Source organism: Salmo salar, unplaced genomic scaffold (genome assembly GCF_905237065.1).
Source record: "Salmo salar unplaced genomic scaffold, Ssal_v3.1, whole genome shotgun sequence".
Taxonomy (NCBI): domain Eukaryota; kingdom Metazoa; phylum Chordata; class Actinopteri; order Salmoniformes; family Salmonidae; genus Salmo; species Salmo salar.
The window spans coordinates 170358-188277 of NW_025549157.1; the positions used below are offsets into that span (position 1 = coordinate 170358).

The following is a 17920-nucleotide window of genomic DNA, read 5'->3' on the forward strand; positions in this document are numbered from 1 at the left end:
AGGATCAGTTAAGTATTTTAGATCATAATGTATTAGATTACATGGAGAGGGGGAACCTGATCCTAGATCATAATGAATCAGATTACATGGAGAGGAGGGACCTTATCCTAGATCATAATGAATCAGATTACATGGAGAGGGGGGGACCTGATCCTAGATCATAATGAATCAGATTACATGGAGAGGAGGGAACTGATGCTAAATCATAATGAATCAGATTGCATGGAGAGGGGGGGACCTGATCCTAGATCAGCAATCTAACTCTGGGACACTGCCTGTATGAAACCGAACACATAGTTGTAAAGTGTAGTTACAGCTGGTGTTTACTGCCATCTAGTGGAAGATACCAATAAAACACTTTATTTTCAGGGTGGGGAGACGCCTGATTGAAACCGAAAGTAAAGTTGTTCTTTTGTTCAGGATCCATTTTGAAACGACAGAGCAGAAAACACTACATGGAGATTATTGAAAAATAAAGTAAGTATTTCTGAACAATAATCTATTCTAATCGACAGAGTAAGAGAATGAATACTAGGAATGAGATATTACTAGTTAGAACTGCTACTTGAGCTGAGTTGCTGACAGACAGCAGTTTTCAAAGTGGAAACTAATCAGTAGTTCTACATGTTATCAGTAAAACGTCTGGTAAAGATGGTGGAGGAGCTTTTACATTATATGGTTTTATGTTTATCTCAGGGTTTCTCAATCCTTTTGTTCTTACCAGCACGTACACACCTGATTCAACTAATCATTAAATATTTAAGACAGTTTAATATTTGAGGCATACAAATTAACATTCTCAAATTATTAAAACCTTTTGGGTTTGTAGGCCTGTTTACAATTATTAAAGTCCTACAGTAATTCATATTTTGGAGGAAAAAAACACAGCTAAACTTGGTTACGAGTAAATTATATGTTTAGCAAAAATAACATAAGAAGGACTATAATAAAAAAACTGAAGCAAGATTCGGTACAATGTCATGATTTGCTGCTGTCGCATGCAACTGACTGTTACCTCTGGTTACTGTTGTAAATGCCTCTGGGTTTAGAACTCTGTGTCTCAGTGCCCTGCGACAGTGGGAAGTTCGTTTTGCATGGCCCGGTGCTACAGGTGAGTGGAGTTTTATTTTAAGGAACAATGGAATGGTCTAAAATGCGTAAACTCTGCGCACCCGGGGAGCCGGGCAATGCAAAACGAATTCACCCAGTGACCGTTGCTTTATTTCCTTATATGAAATTGAAAGTAACTTTGTAGCCTGCGCAGTTACAAAATGTCTGTTGACACTGTGGCTCATATGTCTCTAGAATATTAGAACAGTGGTGGAAAAAGTACTCAATTCTCATACTTGAGTAAAAGTAAAGATACCTTAATAGAAAATGACTCAATTAAAAGTGAAAGTCACCCAGTAAAATACTTCTTCAGTAAAAGTCTAAAAGTATTTGGTTTAAAATATAATTAAGTATCAAAAGTAAATGTAATTGCTAAAATATACTTAAGCATCAAAAGTAAAAGTAAAGTAGTGATCATTTAAAATTCATTTTATTAAGCAAACCAGACGGCACAATTTTCTTGTTATTTTAATTTACGGATAGCCAGGGTCACACTCCAACACTCAGACATCATTTAAAAATGAAGCATTTGTGTTTAGTGAGTCCTCCAGGTCAGAGGCAGTAATGACCAGGGATGTTCTCTGTTTAGTGAGTCCTCCAGATCAGAGGCAGTAGGGATGACCAGGGATGTTCTCTGTTTAGTGAGTCCTCCAGATCAGAGGCAGTAGGGATGTTCTCTTGATAAGTGTTCAAATTGGACCGTTTTCTGTCCTGCTAAGCATTCAACATGTAACGAGTACTTTTGGGTGTCAGGGAAAATGTATGGAGTAAAAAGTACATCATTTTCTTCATGAATGTAGAGAAGTAAAAGAGAAAGTTGTTAAAAATATATTTCTCAAAGAGATAATGAATGAATGAGAACAATTGACATTCAAGAATTAGTCACTGTGTTAACCACAACCAACATGTTGGATCTCTGTTTAGTTGTCACTGTGTTAACCACAACCAACATGTTGGATCTCTGTTTAGTTGTTACTGTGTTAACCACAACCAACATGCTGGATCTCTGTTTAGTTGTCACTGTGTTGACCACAACCAACATGTTGGATCTCTGTTTAGTTGTCACTGTGTTGACCACAACCAGCATGCTGGATCTCTGTTTAGTTGTCACTGTGTTGACCACAACCAACATGTTGGATCTCTGTTTAGGGGTCAGTGCTCTAAAATGAGTCTCTCTGGGGAGAGAGAGGAGGGGGGCCCTGCCTCTAAAATGCATCTCTCTGGGGGGACATGACACCAAAGCTAAGAGGTAAGATGACAATTTTATGAAGAATTTATTAACTTTATTTCCAAAATAAATAGCTATCTTAAGATGAATGCAGTTACTGTAAATCTCTCTGGATAAGAGCATCTGCTAAATCAGGGGTTCTCAATCCGGGGTCTGTGGAGGTACTGCAGGGGTTCTCAATCCGGGGTCTGTGGAGGTACTGCAGGGGCTCCACGGCACCCTGACTGTACTCGTTGCAATGTAACACATTTGATAGAATTTTCACATGACACGACCACTTTGCCTACTCTTAATTATTGCCTAATATAATGGAATGCATATTTTCTTTACCAATTCTGATCGTTGTTACAAGAAGAATTTTGACAATATTCCCGTTATATCAACACACTCTTCACACCCGTTTAACAACTCTAAATAGCTTTGGCATAGTAGGCATCAAGTCCCTTGCCAATAATGTTGCCTGCAACGTTGCATACAATGTTCATTTTCATCGAACACAGATTACGCCCTAGATGTCTTCAATTGCCCAATTTATAGCCATGCCAAATTTAGGATAATTTTTTAACAATGTGATGTTGTGCTCCCAAGGGAGAACTTGAAATAACATGATGTGGATAATTAAATAATCAAAAGAAAAACGTGTTAATTTTACACTCAGAAAAGAAGGTTCCTTATAGAACCAAAAAGGCTTCTCTCACTTCCTTAATATATGGAACCACTAAAAGTTATATATATTTTGGGGTTCAGTGAAGAAGAACCTCTAGAGTTCTGATCAACGAATGGTGATTGTTTTGAGGATGTGAACCCAGCAGCCCTCCAGTGGTCAGATCAATTCCTCCTGTTTTTTCCAGCGCCCGGCCCGGGATTCAAACCAGCCACCTTTCAGCCACAGGTCCAACTCCTGCCACAGCTCCAACTCCTTAGCCACTGGGCGAAAACCTGAGTTAATCTTGGGAAATTAGCATAAATTAATCTGCCAAAATGAAGACAAAATGCTTTGGAGACATACATGGTATCACTTGTTATACATAAGTATTATACATAAATCATTGCCAAAAGCACAGGACATATATTATTTATGGATTGATCATATCAAATATCAAAACATTATTTTAACTACTACAAAGCATTTACATGTGGCTCAGGAACCACTGACTCACTGCATTGTTCTATAGTATTATCAAGACACCTGCTGTTAACTCTTAACTACTTAGGACAGCTCACGAGGTGTCCTAAATATCTGCTGACTAGGTGGGACTAGAGACTTCATGCATAGCTTTAATTTATACCCATAAGTGTAAAATGTCTTTATTCTCAGCACTTATTCGACCAATTTTCTTCTCTGAGACGCTTTGTGGATATGGGCCCAGATCTCAAAATAATGTTATAAAAAACTTATGATGTTTGTTTTACATAATAATAGAAAATGAATATTACTAATGTAACCCACTGTAAAGACTGGGTTTAGTTGATTGTGTTGCACTGCTCATGTCCGCGTTCTGGACCTTCCCGCGTCCACGTACAGAACTGTCCGCGTCCACGTACATTGTGGCGCCAAGCATATTGTCTGGTTATGCGCAGAGTGGGCTGAGGTGATCTTGGGGAATAAAGTGTTGAAACGCCGAAGTTTATTGTTCAATTTGCTTTTTGCTTTACGGTCAGGGACAGTATGAGTGTAGCCAGATCCTTTTCACTCTATATCCTCGTTTCATTTTGTGGTTCACCGGATTCGTCATCGAGACGAGGGACAGACGAACGACCTGTTAGCTAGCCAAGCTAGTCGGTACAGCTCGGTAAGCTAGCTAGTTACTACTTAGTAGCATCGTAGTTATCCTTCTCTCTCGTTGACGGATGCTGGCAACCTCTGTCCGGTTCTCCTCTCTTCACTAGATGGACGGTAACTTTAGTGTTTAACCCCTCTGTGTCCAAGGACTAATCTTTTGAATATTATTTTCGGGGCTCCTCAGTAGGCTGGACACATTCAGTTTTTTTATTCTCAGCTGCCTCACCTACGTCTTTATGTGAATTAATAACTTTTAATTGCTAAATATTTCCAATAGATGGCAGCATAAGACCACGAAACAGTTATAGGCTACAAGCAGCAGTATGATTGACATAAAATAACATGCAACCACAGACTATATGTCCCATGATTTTCTGAAATGGTCACTCATTACTTTAGTTAACTATATATCTCCTATTAGGGCTGTGTTGCTTTAGGGAGAGAAACAAAAATAGTGAGGTATTGAATAGTGAGGTGTAAATAGTGAGGTATTGAATAGTGAGGTGTAAATAGTGAGGTGTAAATAGTGAGGTATTGAATAGTGAGGTGTAAATAGTGAGGTGTAAATAGTGAGGTATTGAATAGTGAGGTGTAAATAGTGAGGTGTAAATAGTGAGGTATTGAACCCCGGGTAGATAATCACTAGTCAGAACCTCAACCTCAGTATACATACATTGTAAAAAATCCTGTTAATATTTGATATTGGGAGTAAACAACCTCGGAATAGAACAGTCTTCCAGCCCACCAATAAATTACATCATTCAACCCTCCCGGTTAGTAAATTTACATCGACATGCCCCTTGAGAAGGCGAGTGAGAGTAAAGTGAAGACACCAGCTTTTTAGCGGGGCTGAGTGGAGAAGGCAGAGCAGGTCGATGCTGGTTGATGAATGTACTGGGAAAATACGTTTTTCTCGACCAGAGGTGACTGAATTAATGTTCAGGCTTATTGATAATCGTTATATTAATGAAGTATCATTTCAAAACATGAGCATAAAACCAGGTAATTATAAACATGAATCATCGTTATATTACTTCACAGTAATCTGTTAAATGCTTTTTCAGTCCTTCCTCTTGTGTTAGCAGTGTGGAAAGGGACAGAAAGAAGCTCACAGGAGTTTTCCTGTGAGGGGGAGTGGTGGTGCATCCAGGGAGAAAACTAAACTAATCTTCTGAAATGTCATTTGTGGTCTTATGCTGCCACCTATTGGAATCTTTTGCTACATAAGACCGAATCGAGACGGTAGATCACATTTGACTGTGTTAAACCAGATATATATTATTACTGTGTTAAACCTAGCAGTACTACTGATTTCTCTGAGAGACAGATATATATTATTACTGTATTAAACCTAGCAGTACTACTGATTTCTCTGAGAGTGAGGCAGATATATATTATTACTGTATTAAACCTAGCAGTACTACTGATTTCTCTGAGAGTGAGGCAGATATATATTATTACTGTGTAAAACCTAGCAGTACTACTGATTTCTCTGAGAGTGAGGCAGATATATAGCATTTTGAAAAAAACATGTTTTTTTTGTCTCTCTGAAATGATTTTTAAACAAATACATGCATGTTATTGAACAACCCCATGTGTTGGGATAATATTTTCCTAAACTAAATGTGATGCATAGCTTATGAGTAAACTAATGTTAAACATAACATGTTTGTATTGTCCTAACATGGATTGAGCTACATATAATAATGTGTGACTAACTGGAGGGTTACTGGGGTGTAGGCTGAGTTGGACTCGTGACACACACACACAAGGACAGGTGTATGTGAGTGACTGGTAGAATGGAAGAAAGCTGTAGCACAAAAGCAGAAACTGTCCTAACTGTAGCATAAAAACAGACACTGTCCTTGGGTGTCTGACTCTCGGATACACACACGAAGATAAACTAGAAGACAACTACGTTTGGCAACAAAGATGCGTCTAGAGGCTGGGACCAGCCTGCACGCCAACGATAGGATGAGTAAGTTTAAACCACGCTCATCCTCCGACAGGCCAGCAGTGAGCGGGAACTATCTCTGTCAGAGTATTTAATGAAAAGCAAAGGATGTGTCACTCAGTTCTCTGTCTGCCAACGTTGTTGGTGTTACAGTGAGCCCGTATATATACGAACATTGCATTTATCACTATTTACTTAGCTTAATAAACAGCTGTGAAACAGTACTAGAGACCAGAGTTTCTCTTTGATCTGACACCAGATTCGAATTGACGCAACCCGACACATGTCATGATTAGTGAAAAAAACACACCAATCTCTTTTCATAATTTCTTTAAACAATAAAAAGTTAACTTATGAACGTTTCTGAAAGTGATATATAGCGTTTTGTAATGAAACTCTTCTTATGTTTCCCATCTGAGATCAGAGTAGATGAGAGATGTAATGTTTGTCTCTGTTGTGTTGAAGACCAATCAAGCAGGAGAGACCAGCCTCCCCTGTTCCCAGCTGTGTGTCCATGAAGAGTGACCAGTCTATGGATCGTCCTATAGTGTTTAGAGAGGGAGACTTTTCTACTGAACAAAGGTAAGAAGAAGTCATGGGTCATGGTCAGTGAGTTAAACAACACTGTCTCTAGTCATTTCTCCTCTCCCATTTTCACATTTCTTTTGGTTGTTTTCATAATCCATAGGCTAATCCTTTAGTCCATTTTCATAGTCCTAAAACAATATTAAACAAACACAACGTTCCCTCCACGTGTGTGTGTGTGTGTGTGTGTGTGTGTGTGTGTGTGTGTGTGTGTGTGTGTGTGTGTGTGTGTGTGTGTGTGTGTGTGTGTGTGTGTGTGTGTGTGTGTGTGTGTGTGTGCAATCCCTGGACGAGGACATGTAATCTCTATCCTGATTGCCTAGTCACTTTTACATCTACCTACATTTACATATTACCTCAATTACCTAAACTACCTGGTACCCTGCACATTGACTCAGTACTGGTACTCCTTATAGTCTCATTATTACCTCAACTACCTGGTACCCTGCACATTGACTCAGTACTGGTACTCCTTATAGTCTCATTATTACCTCATCTACCTGGTACCCTGCACATTGACTCAGTACTGGTACTCCTTATAGCCTCATTATTACCTCAACTACCTGGTACCCCTGCACATTGGCTCAGTACTGGTAGTCCTTATAGTCTCATTATTACCTCAACTACCTGGTACCCCTGCATATTGACTCAGTACTGGTACTCCTTATAGTCTCATTATTACCTCAACTACCTGGTACCCCCTGCACATTGACTCAGTACTGGTACTCCTTATAGTCTCATTATTAGCTCAACTACCTGGTACCCCTGCACATTGACTCAGTACTGGTACTCCTTATAGTCTCATTATTACCTCAACTACCTGGTACCCCTGCACATTGACTCAGTACTGGTACTCCTTATAGTCTCATTATTACCTCAACTACCTGGTACCCCTGCACATTGACTCAGTACTGGTACTCCTTATAGCCTCATTATTACCTCAACTACCTGGTACCCCTGCACATTGACTCGGTACTGGTACTCCTTATAGTCTCATTATTACCTCAACTACCTGGTACCCCTGCACATTGACTCAGTACTGGTACTCCTTATAGTCTCATTATTACCTCAACTACCTGGTACCCCTGCACATTGACTCAGTACTGGTACTCCTTATAGTCTCATTATTACCTCAACTACCTGGTACCCCTGCACATTGACTCAGTACTGGTACTCCTTGTAGTCTCATTATTACCTCAACTACCTGGTACCCCTGCACATTGACTCAGTGCTGGTACTCCTTGTAGTCTCATTATTACCTCAACTACCTGGTACCCCTGCACATTGACTCAGTACTGGTACTCCTTATAGTCTCATTATTACCTCAACTACCTGGTACCCCTGCACATTGACTCAGTACTGGTACTCCTTATAGTCTCATTATTACCTCAACTACCTGGTACCCCTGCACATTGACTCAGTACTGGTACTCCTTATAGTCTCATTATTACCTCAACTACCTGGTACCCCTGCACATTGACTCAGTACTGGTACTCCTTATATTCTCATTATTACCTCAACTACCTGGTATCCCTGCACATTGACTCAGTACTGGTACTCCTTATAGTCTCATTATTACCTCAACTACCTGGTACCCCTGCATATTGACTCAGTACTGGTACTCCGTATAGTCTCATTATTGTTTGTTTTAATGTGTTCTGTTTGACTGGTACTGTATATATAGACATATTGATGTTTTATTGTGTTACTGTTTGACTGGTACTGTACATATGGACATACTATAAAGTATGTGCATCAATAGACTCTGAAGGATTCAAGTGGAACTGAGATGAAGTGAATCAGTATCTGTATGTGACAACTCAATATTAGGAGGGTGTTAATGTTTTCACATTTATTTTGTTTGTTGATGTTTGTTGATTTATGTAATGTCACATAATTCAATGTTTAATTAATGTAATGGCACATATTTTAATGCTTTATGTCAGCATATATTTTAGTGCTTTATGTAATGTATTTTATCTATTGAAATATGGTTTTATATATTATATATATTGTAGTTTGATGGTGATTCATTATGTTTTCCAGATTCTCTAACCAAACTCTGAGATCAGTCTCTCCAGTACCCAGTCATCTGTCCATGAAGAGTGACTCCTCTATGCATCATCCTATACATTTTAGTGATGGATCAGGGACCTTTGACCCCAGGTAAGTTACTGGTCAGAATTGATGATATTACTATTGAAGAGGAGAACCTTCAAGATCTGAAACCAGATGTATTTTGAGTATCTGAGTATATACTGTAAAGCATCTGCTTATCATTTGTTGTTTATGTCATATATTTTAAGACACTGAGTGTACAAAACATTATGAACACCTGCTTTTTCCATGACGTAGATTGACAAGGTGAATCCAGGTGAAAGCAATGATCCCTTATTGATGTCACTTGGTAAATCCACTTCAATTTGTGTAGATGAAGGGGAGGAGACGGGTTAAAGAAGTATTTTTAAGCCTTGAGACAATTGAGACATGGATTGTGTATGTGTGCCATTCAGAGGGTGAATGAGCAAGTCAATATATTTAAGTGCCTTTGAATGGGGTTTTGTGGTAGGTCTCAGGCACACTGGTTTGTGAAGAATCTAAAATTCTAGTAATGGAGTTGTGGACATGTTATTCATTCCAGAGGCTACTACCACACTCAGACAGCACAGAATACTGATCCCAGCTGTCTGTCTATGAACACAGTATACTGTTCCCAGCTGTCTGTCTATGAACACAGTATACTGTTCCCAGCTGTCTGTCTATGAACACAGTATACTGTTCCCAGCTGTCTGTCTATGAACACAGTATACTGTTCCCAGCTGTCTGTCTGTCTATGAACACAGTATACTGTTCCCAGCTGTCTGTCTATGAACACAGTATACTGTTCCCAGCTGTCTGTCTGTCTATGAACACAGTATACTGTTCCCAGCTGTCTGTCTATGAACACAGTATACTGTTCCCAGCTGTCTGTCTATGAACACAGTATACTGTTCCCAGCTGTCTGTCTATGAACACAGTATACTGTTCCCAGCTGTCTGTCTGTCTATGAACACAGTATACTGTTCCCAGCTGTCTGTCTGTCTATGAACACAGTATACTGTTCCCAGCTGTCTGTCTGTCTATGAACACAGTATACTGTTCCCAGCTGTCTGTCTATGAACACAGTATACTGTTCCCAGCTGTCTGTCTATGAACACAGTATACTGATCCCAGCTGTCTGTCTATGAACACAGTATACTGTTCCCAGCTGTCTGTCTATGAACACAGTATACTGTTCCCAGCTGTCTGTCTATGAACACAGTATACTGATCCCAGCTGTCTGTCTATGAACAGTGACTTCTCCATGGATCATCCTGTTAATTCCAGTGGTGGAAAATCAATCACCTTTGACCGAAGGTACGTCACCACATATAGATATGTTGTTGTAATTTGTAATTTGTTGTAACTGACTTTATTACTGCACCCTCTTATATCTCTGTAGTGGATGGTCTACTCTGTTAGAGGATCAGTATCTCTCTCTCCTTTATCTCTGTAGTGGATGGTCTACTCTGTTAGAGGATCAGTATCTCTCTCTCCTTTATCTCTGTAGTGGATGGTCTACTCTGTTAGAGGATCAGTATCTCTCTCTCCTTTATCTCTGTAGTGGATGGTCTACTCTGTTAGAGGATCAGTATCTCTCTCTCTTTTATCTCTGTAGTGGATGGTCTACTCTGTTAGAGGATCAGTATCTCTCTCTCCTTTATCTCTGTAGTGGATGGTCTACTCTGTTAGAGGATCAGTATCTCTCTCTCCTTTATCTCTGTAGTGGATGGTCTACTCTGCCAGAGGATCAGTATCTCTCTCTTCTTTATCTCTGTAGTGGATGGTCTACTCTGCCAGAGGATCAGTATCTCTCTCTCCTTTATCTCTGTAGTGGATGGTCTACTCTGTTAGAGGATCAGTATCTCTCTCTCCTTTATCTCTGTAGTGGATGGTCTACTCTGTTAGAGGACCAGTATCTCTCTCTCTCTCCTTTATCTCTGTAGTGGATGGTCTACTCTGTTAGAGGATCAGTATCTCTCTCTACTTTATCTCTGTAGTGGATGGTCTACTCTGTTAGAGGATCAGTATCTCTCTCTCCTTTATCTCTGTAGTGGATGGTCTACTCTGTTAGAGGACCAGTATCTCTCTCTCTCTCCTTTATCTCTGTAGTGGATGGTCTACTCTGTTAGAGGATCAGTATCTCTCTCTCCTTTATCTCTGCAGTGGATGGTCTACTCTGCCAGAGGATCAGTATCTCTCTCTCCTTTATCTCTATAGTGGATGGTCTACTCTGTTAGAGGATCACTATCTCTCCCTCCTTTATCTTTGTAGTGGATGGTCTACTCTGTTAGAGGATCAGTAGTAACATCTACAAGTCTCTCTCTCTCTCCTTTATCTCTGTAGTGGATGGTCTACTCTGCCAGAGGATCAGTATCTCTCTCTCCTTTATCTCTGTAGTGGATGGTCTACTCTGCCAGAGGATCAGTATCTCTCCTTTATCTCTGTAGTGGATGGTCTACTCTGTTAGAGGATCAGTATCTCTCTCTCCTTTATCTCTGTAGTGGATGGTCTACTCTGTTAGAGGATCAGTATCTCTCCTTTATCTCTGTAGTGGATGGTCTACTCTGTTAGAGGATCAGTATCTCTCTCTCCTTTATCTCTGTAGTGGATGGTCTACTCTATTAGAGGATCAGTAGTAACATCTACAAGTCTCTCTCTCTCTCTCCTTTATCTCTGTAGTGGATGGTCTACTCTGTTAGAGGATCATTATCTCTCTCTTCTTTATCTCTGTAGTGGATGGTCTACTCTATTAGAGGATCAGTATCTCTCTCTCCTTTATCTCTGTAGTGGATGGTCTACTCTGCCAGAGGATCAGTATCTCTCTCTCCTTTATCTCTGTAGTGGATGGTCTACTCTGTTAGAGGACCAGTATCTCTCTCTCTCTCCTTTATCTCTGTAGTGGATGGTCTACTCTGTTAGAGGATCAGTATCTCTCTCTCCTTTATCTCTGTAGTGGATGGTCTACTCTGTTAGAGGATCAGTATCTCTCTCTCCTTTATCTCTGTAGTGGATGGTCTACTCTGCCAGAGGATCAGTATCTCTCTCTCCTTTATCTCTGTAGTGGATGGTCTACTCTGTTAGAGGACCAGTATCTCTCTCTCTCTCCTTTATCTCTGTAGTGGATGGTCTACTCTGTTAGAGGATCAGTATCTCTCTCTCCTTTATCTCTGTAGTGGATGGTCTACTCTGTTAGAGGATCATTATCTCTCTCTCCTTTATCTCTGTAGTGGATGGTCTACTCTGCCAGAGGATCAGTATCTCTCTCTTCTTTATCTCTGTAGTGGATGGTCTACTCTGCCAGAGGATCAGTATCTCTCTCTCCTTTATCTCTGTAGTGGATGGTCTACTCTGTTAGAGGATCAGTATCTCTCTCTCCTTTATCTCTGTAGTGGATGGTCTACTCTGTTAGAGGACCAGTATCTCTCTCTCTCTCCTTTATCTCTGTAGTGGATGGTCTACTCTGTTAGAGGATCAGTATCTCTCTCTACTTTATCTCTGCAGTGGATGGTCTACTCTGTTAGAGGATCAGTATCTCTCTCTCCTTTATCTCTGTAGTGGATGGTCTACTCTGTTAGAGGATCAGTATCTCTCTCTCCTTTATCTCTGTAGTGGATGGTCTACTCTGCCAGAGGATCAGTATCTCTCTCTCCTTTATCTCTGTAGTGGATGGTCTACTCTGTTAGAGGACCAGTATCTCTCTCTCCTTTATCTCTGTAGTGGATGGTCTACTCTGTTAGAGGATCAGTATCTCTCTCTCCTTTATCTCTGTAGTGGATGGTCTACTCTGTTAGAGGATCAGTATCTCTCCTTTATCTCTGTAGTGGATGGTCTACTCTGCCAGAGGATCAGTATCTCTCTCTCTTTTATCTCTGTAGTGGATGGTCTACTCTGTTAGAGGATCAGTATCTCTCTCTCCTTTATCTCTGTAGTGGATGGTCTACTCTGTTAGAGGATCAGTATCTCCCCTTTATCTCTGTAGTGGATGGTCTACTCTGCCAGAGGATCAGTATCTCTCTCTTCTTTATCTCTGTAGTGGATGGTCTACTCTGCCAGAGGATCAGTATCTCTCTCTCCTTTATCTCTGTAGTGGATGGTCTACTCTGCCAGAGGATCAGTATCTCTCTCTCCTTTATCTCTGTAGTGGATGGTCTACTCTGTTAGAGGACCAGTATCTCTCTCTCCTTTATCTCTGTAGTGGATGGTCTACTCTGTTAGAGGATCAGTATCTCTCTCTCCTTTATCTCTGTAGTGGATGGTCTACTCTGTTAGAGGATCAGTATCTCTCTCTCTTTTATCTCTGTAGTGGATGGTCTACTCTGTTAGAGGATCAGTATCTCTCTCTCCTTTATCTCTGTAGTGGATGGTCTACTCTGCCAGAGGATCAGTATCTCTCTCTCCTTTATCTCTATAGTGGATGGTCTACTCTGTTAGAGGATCACTATCTCTCCCTCCTTTATCTTTGTAGTGGATGGTCTACTCTGTTAGAGGATCAGTAGTAACATCTACAAGTCTCTCTCTCTCTCTCCTTTATCTCTGTAGTGGATGGTCTACTCTGCCAGAGGATCAGTATCTCTCTCTCCTTTATCTCTGTAGTGGATGGTCTACTCTGCCAGAGGATCAGTATCTCTCCTTTATCTCTGTAGTGGATGGTCTACTCTGTTAGAGGATCAGTATCTCTCTCTCCTTTATCTCTGTAGTGGATGGTCTACTCTGTTAGAGGATCAGTATCTCTCCTTTATCTCTGTAGTGGATGGTCTACTCTGTTAGAGGATCAGTATCTCTCTCTCCTTTATCTCTGTAGTGGATGGTCTACTCTATTAGAGGATCAGTAGTAACATCTACAAGTCTCTCTCTCTCTCTCCTTTATCTCTGTAGTGGATGGTCTACTCTGTTAGAGGATCATTATCTCTCTCTTCTTTATCTCTGTAGTGGATGGTCTACTCTGCCAGAGGATCAGTATCTCTCTCTCCTTTATCTCTGTAGTGGATGGTCTACTCTGCCAGAGGATGAGTCCAGGTGTGCAGTGTGTCAGCAGGTTCTGAGGGATCCGGTCTCTATCACCTGTGGACACAGGTTCTGCAGACAGTGCATCACCAGATACTGGGAGAAACCTGCTCCTTCAGGAGACTATGACTGTCCTCAGTGTAGAAAGAGATCCAGAACACTTCCTGTACTACAGAACCTGAGTGAACCCAGTGATGCAAGAGGCTCTGAAAACAGTAAGAACACTTGCAGACCTGTGCTAAGTCAATACCTCAATATGATTTAAATGTAGTTAACTACAATAATATGAGATAATATAAGTTACTGTAGTTGTGGAGGCCCACATTTCATCCTGTCAATGACTGTGTCTGATACACATCCATTTTACTCCTCCCTTGTAGTGGATGACAGCCTGCAGAGAGCTATAGTAAACCATAAAGACAGTCTGAAAAGGAGGTATGAATGTGTGATAGAAGGCATGGAAACAGCAGGGAACCAAACTCCCCTCAACAGGATTTACACAGAGCTCTACATCACAGAAGGAGAGAGTGAAGGTGTTAACAATGAACATGAGGTGTGGCAGCTAGAGACAGCATCCAGGACACCAACCTCACATGACACAGCAATCCACTGCAATGACATCTTTAAACCCTTACCTGGCCAAAAGAGAAGCATCAGAACTGTGCTGACCAAGGGCATTGCTGGCATCGGAAAAACAGTCTCTGTGCAGAAGTTCATCCTAGACTGGGCTGAAGGGAAGGCAAACCAAGATGTGGAGATCATATTTGTGCTTCCTTTCCGGGAGCTGAACTTGATCAAAGATCGTCAGTACAGTCTTCTCAGACTTTTAAATGACTTCCACACAGAACTAGACATAGGCAATGCAAAGAAACTCACTGCCTGTAAAGCTATGTTCATCTTTGATGGTTTGGATGAAAGCAGACTTCCATTGGATTTCCAGCACGTTGAAATGGTGTCTGATGTCACCCAGACATCATCTGTTGATGTTCTGCTGACAAATCTCATCAAGGGGAATCTGCTTCCCTCTGCTCTCCTTTGGATAACCTCCCGACCAGCAGCAACCAATCAGATCCCCCCTAAGTGTGTTGACCAGGTGACAGAGGTACGAGGGTTCAATGACCCACAGAAGGAGGAGTACTTCAGGAAGAGATTCAGTGATGAGGACCTGGCCAGCAGAATCATCTCACACATAAAGACATCAAGGAGCCTCCACATCATGTGCCACATGCCGGTGTTCTGTTGGATTTCTGCAATAGTCCTTGAACACATGTTGAGTACAGACAAGAGGAGAGAGATGCCCACGACTCTGACTGAGATGTCCATACACTTCCTGCTCATTCAGACCAGCCTGAAGAACCAGAAATATCATGGAAGAGATGAGATGGATCAAGAGGAGCTCATGGAGTCAGATAAGGAAATTCTTCTGAAGCTGGGGAGGCTGGCGTTTGAAAATCTGGAGAAGGGTAATCTCATGTTCTATGAAGAAGACCTGAACATTTGCGGCATTGATGTCAAAGAAGCATCACTGTACTCAGGAGTGTGCACACAAATCTTTAAAGAAGAGTCTGTGTTATTTCAGAGAGTGGTGTACTGCTTTGTTCATCTCAGCATTCAGGAGTTTCTCTCAGCTGTCTACATGTACCATTGTTACACAGCCAGGAACATGGATGCACTGAAGCCTTTCCTCAAGCGAAAGTCTAGAGGTGTGTCTGAAGAGCTAACCTTGCATGAGCTGCTGAAGAGTACCGTGGATAAAGCCTTGGAGAGTAAGAATGGACACCTGGACCTTTTTGTCCGCTTCCTTCATGGCATGTCACTGGAGTCCAATCAGAAACTCCTACGAGGTCTGGTGGCACAGACAGAAAGCAGTCCAGAGAGCGTCCAGAAAACAATCCGATCTCTTAAGGTGATGCAGAGGAAGAACATGTCCCCTGAGAGGTGCATCAATCTCTTCCACTGTCTGATAGAGATGAAAGACCATTCAGTACAGAAGGTCATCGAAGTGTACTTGAGGTCAGAAAAGAGATCCAAAAACCTCACACATGCTCAGTGTTCAGCACTGGCCTACATGCTGCAGATATCAGAGGAGGTTCTGGATGTGTTTGACCTGAAGGAATACAAGACATCAGAGGAGGGTCGTAGGAGACTGCTCCCAGCTGTGAGAGGCTGCAGGAAAGCTCTGTAAGTATTACTGTAAATATCGCACACCAAAATAAATTGTAGTTATAGCAGTATTTTCATTGGCTGACTGTCTCTGTAAGTACTCATGTGACTATCCCTCAGACCAAACTTTACTGAATGTAGGAACAACAGTATTTTCATTGGCTGACTAAACTTTCTATCAGCTGAAAACTCTTAAACTACAATACAAACTGATCAGTAAAGTTGTAGCATTGAGCCATGAATGCACAGCGTGTACATTATTCGTGCACCATAACTGTGTAAGCTAGGAAAGCTGAGAATAACTTTTTAATACAACCTGTCTGTCATTGTATTTCTTCTGTGTTTGCAGACTCACTGGCTGTAAACTCACAGACTCATTCTGTGAAGTGTTGGCCTCAGTTCTCAGTTCAAACCCCTCACACCTGAGAGAGCTGGACCTGAGTAACAATGACCTGAAGGATTCAGGAGTGAAGCTGCTCTCTGCTGGACTGGGGAATCCCCATTGTAAACTGGAGACTCTGAGGTCAGTATTATATTTAGTGTGGACTGTATACTCAATACAATCTAAATCTGATACCTCACTGTCTGTCTTTTGACTGATACTGCTTTTTAACCTCTCTAGGGCAGGTGGCACGAAATCGTCCCACCTACGTAACAGCCAGTTGAATCCTGTGGCGCGATTTTCAAATACCTTAGAAATGCTATTACTTCAATTTCTCAAACATATGACTATTTTACAGATATTTAAAGACACGACTCTCGTTAATCTAACCACACTGTCCGATTTCAAAAAGGCTTTACAACGAAAGCAAAACATTAGATTATGTCAGCAGAGTACCCAGCCAGAAATAATCAGACACCCATTTTTCAAGCTAGCATATAATGTCACAAAAACCCAGAAGACAGCTAAATGCAGCACTAACCTTTGATGATCTTCATCAGATGACACACCTAGGACATTATGTTATACAATACATGCATGTTTTGTTCAATCAAGTTCATATTTATATAAAAAACAGCTTTTTACATTAGCATGTGACGTTCAGAACTAGCAAACTTCCAGCGAATTTACTAACAATTTACTAAATTACTCACGATAAACGTTCACAAAAAGCATAACAATTATTTTAAGAATTATAGATACAGAACTCCTCTATGCACTCGATATGTCCGATTTTAAAATAGCTTTTCGGTGAAAGCACATTTTGCAATATTCTCAGTAGATAGCCCGGCATCACAGGGCTAGCTATTTAGACACCCAGCAAGTTTAGCACTCACCAAACTCCGATTTACTATTAGAAAAGTTTGATTACCTTTCCTGTTCTTCGTCAGAATGCACTCCCAGGACTACTACTTCAATAACAAATGTTGGTTTGGTCCAAAATAATCCATAGTTATGTTCCAACAGCGGCGTTTTGTTCGTGCGTTCAAGACACTATCCGAATGGTAAATAAGGGTCAAGCGCACGGCGCATTTCGTGACAAAAGATTTCTAAATATTTCATTACCGTACTTCGAAGCATGTCAACCGCTGTTTAAAATCAATTTTTATGCCATTTTTCTCGTAAAAAAGCGATAATATTCTGACCGGGAATCTGCAATTAGGTAAACAGACGAAAGAAAATATATCACTGGGTCGACTCGGGCACGCGCCTAATTCCTTTGTCCTCTGATCGGCCACTTGGCAAAGGCGATAATGTGTTTCAGCCAGAGGCTACCTCGATATCGTTCAGCTTTTTCCCGGGCTATGAGAGCCTATGGGAGCCGTAGGAAGTTTCACATTACAGCTAAGATCCTGACTCTTCAATAAACAGAGACAAGAAGAACGACCACTTGTCAGACAGGCCACTTCCTGCATGAAATCTTCTCAGGTTTTTGCCTGCCATATGAGTTCTGTTATACTCACAGACACCATTCAAACAGTTTTAGAAACTTTAGGGTGTTTTCTATCCAAAGCCAATAATTATATGCATATTCTAGTTACTGGGCAGGAGTAGTAACCAGATTAAATC

General features: G+C 41.0%; 1 protein-coding gene across 1 annotated transcript; it reads left to right on the forward strand.

Annotated features, from left to right (window-relative positions):
* The first annotated feature begins 6587 nt into the window (after nt 1-6587).
* On the forward strand, nt 6588-15931 carry LOC123735857 (NLR family CARD domain-containing protein 3-like). The gene is made up of 5 exons (XM_045713059.1): nt 6588-6657; nt 8707-8826; nt 9994-10056; nt 13726-13961; nt 14127-15931. Exons 1-5 carry the CDS (start codon nt 6590-6592, stop codon nt 15929-15931), a joined length of 2292 nt encoding a protein of 763 aa, XP_045569015.1. The 5' UTR covers nt 6588-6589.
* The last annotated feature ends 1989 nt before the right edge of the window (nt 15932-17920 follow it).

Coding starts and splice junctions, on each gene's coding strand:
- LOC123735857 (XM_045713059.1), top strand. CDS start 6,590: ATGAAGAGTGACCAGTCTATGGATCGTCCTATAGTGTTTAGAGAGGGA. Junction 8,827..9,993: donor TCAGGGACCTTTGACCCCAG/GTAAGTTACTGG, acceptor GTCTATGAACAG/TGACTTCTCCATGGATCATC. Junction 13,962..14,126: donor TGCAAGAGGCTCTGAAAACA/GTAAGAACACTT, acceptor CCTCCCTTGTAG/TGGATGACAGCCTGCAGAGA.